General features: G+C 40.7%; 1 protein-coding gene across 1 annotated transcript; it reads right to left on the bottom strand.

The window, feature by feature from the left end:
• Positions 1-251: 251 nt before the first annotated feature.
• On the bottom strand, positions 252-1,793 carry LOC108485143 (uncharacterized). The gene has a single exon (XM_053022905.1). The coding sequence runs from the start codon at positions 1,791-1,793 to the stop codon at positions 252-254; it is 1,542 nt and encodes a 513-aa protein (XP_052878865.1).
• Positions 1,794-2,296: the final 503 nt, after the last annotated feature.

Here is a 2,296-nt window from a genome sequence, read left to right as displayed (position 1 = left end):
TCTTTAAAAACTACAAGAAGTTCCTCTGCAACCCAATTATTTAAAGAGCTTCCCGATTCGTAAGGACGAATGCCTTCAAGGTTTCTTCGTTCAGACTCTTCATTATGTACAGCATTGATGTGATAATTTCCTTTTTCGTGCAACCCTCTCTCAGGGTGAATTATCCCTCTTGATATAAAGGTTTGGGATATATGAGGGAACGTCATCAGTTCCCACTCTACTTCTCTTCCTCTTAAATGCGCCCTTCTTCTTTATTGACGCTTCTCTATTTCCTCCCTCCTCTGCTTATGATCTGGCCTGAAACCCAAGCCAAAATGGTCTCTCTTCTCCTTTAGTTCTAGAACTTGAATCTCTCCTTGGAGATATCTTCCCAATCCTTTTCCTGGCAAGGCTCCTTTTCCTACTGTCATCTGCAAACCCATTCTTGTGGTTTTAGATATTCTAGGTACTGGCACCTTATTCCCCTCTGAAATAAATGTTTCATTAACGAATTCTAAAGAGTGAAAAGAACACTCAACAGCCTCCTTGTTTGTCTCTACATAGGGTGCGTCATTGGTGACTGCTGCTATGATGTCTTCCTCCGCATTTATGGTGACCAGCCGTCCGTCTGTTACTAGCTTTAATTTCTGATGCAAAGATGAGGGTACCGCTCCTGCCGAATGTATCCAAGGCCTCCCCAACAAGCAATTATAAGAGGGCTTGATGTCCATCACTAAAAAGTCTACCTCATACACGTTTGGTCCGATCAACAAAGGGATATCAATTATTCCCATGACATTTCTTTCTGTGCCATCAAATGCCCTCACTACATTATGGCATGTTTTCATGTGAGAACTGTCTATGGGCAATCTATTCAATGTGGACAATGGCAGGACATTTAAAGCTGACCCATTATCAATAAGCACACTCGGCAATGTATATCCTTTGCAACGAGTGGTGATGTACAAAGCTTTAACTGATCCCATGCCACCAGGTGGGATTTCATCATCATTAAAATAAATGAAGTTGTCAGCGCTTATGTTCCTAACCAATCGATCCAACTTGTTGACGGATATATCATTAGTAACGTAAGTCTCGTTGAGTACTTTCATTAATGCCTCACGATGTACCTCTGAACTCAGAAGCAAAGCCAACACTGATATACGAGCTGGTTGTTTGCGCAATTGTTCAACCATGCTATACTCACTGTGTTTCAAGAATTTTAGAAACTCTCTAGCTTCTTCTTCTTTTACTGGTTCATTAACAAGTACCTCAGCCCTATTTTCCTTCTCAACATCAAAGGCTTTCACTTTCGTAGGCTCAACTCTAATGCCTTTTGTATCATAACGCTTCCCACTACGTGTGTAGGATCCTTCAACTTGAGTCTCTTTAGAAGTACTAGCTACATCTTCTCTCTTTGGTAGTGTCACATTACAGTCATAATTCCAGGGCACCCTCTTGTTATCCTTATAAGGAAAGGAAACAGGTTTGTGAATTATGACTTTCGGTGCTGTTTGTGTCTCAACTTCATTATTCCTTGGTATAGAAATAATGATCCTTGGCCAGTTGATTCTTTGATTGTTTGGTTCACCTTCCAATGCACATACATAACCCTCATCTGAGCCAGCTTCATAAAATTCCAGCTCCTTATTATTCATAAGACTTTGTACCAAAGCCTTAAACTCGTCACATTCCTGGATCTCGTGTCCCTTTTCTGCATGGAACTCGCAATAGTCCCTTGCTCCTTTATTTCCCTCTTCAAAGATTATCATTTCTCTTTTCACCATTTCTTCCCATATTACTTTCATCGGCATTCTTACCTCAACCACGTCCTATTTAATTCTTCTCATACCAGTGTCCCCAATTGCGTTTACCCCTTGATCACCATGGTTTGGCAACGGGTTATCTGTACTAGGGGTGTCATCGAATTTTATGACCCCTATCTTAATCAGTCTTTCCACTGCTTTTTTAGAGCCAGTGCAATTTTTAATTGAATGCCCTGATATCCCTGCATGGTATTCACATTTGGCATTTGCATCGTACCACTTGGGATATAAGGGTTGCAGTGGTTTCAAATGAAAAGGAGCTATTGCATGCGCATTAAATAGACTTTAATAAAGCTTTCGATACGTCACCGGGATAGGCGTAAATGAGACCTTCTTAGAATTTTGTCTCGAACCAGATCCCTGCTTTTAGGAATCCTGTTGTCCAACTGTAGTTGCTCTAGGTTGACTAACCGTAATCGCTTTTGAATTATAACTACTTGTATTGTTCACATCATTATCTTTCCTTCTTGGGGCCGATCTTTTAGCAGTTT

The sequence above is a fragment of the Gossypium arboreum genome, chromosome 12 (assembly GCF_025698485.1).
Source record: "Gossypium arboreum isolate Shixiya-1 chromosome 12, ASM2569848v2, whole genome shotgun sequence".
Taxonomy (NCBI): Eukaryota; Viridiplantae; Streptophyta; class Magnoliopsida; order Malvales; family Malvaceae; genus Gossypium; species Gossypium arboreum.
This window is presented reverse-complemented; position numbering and strand designations above follow the sequence as displayed.

Excerpts from the sequence above, each read along its gene's own strand:
- LOC108485143 (XM_053022905.1), bottom strand. The coding sequence starts at position 1,793 with ATGCCGATGAAAGTAATATGGGAAGAAATGGTGAAAAGAGAAATGATA.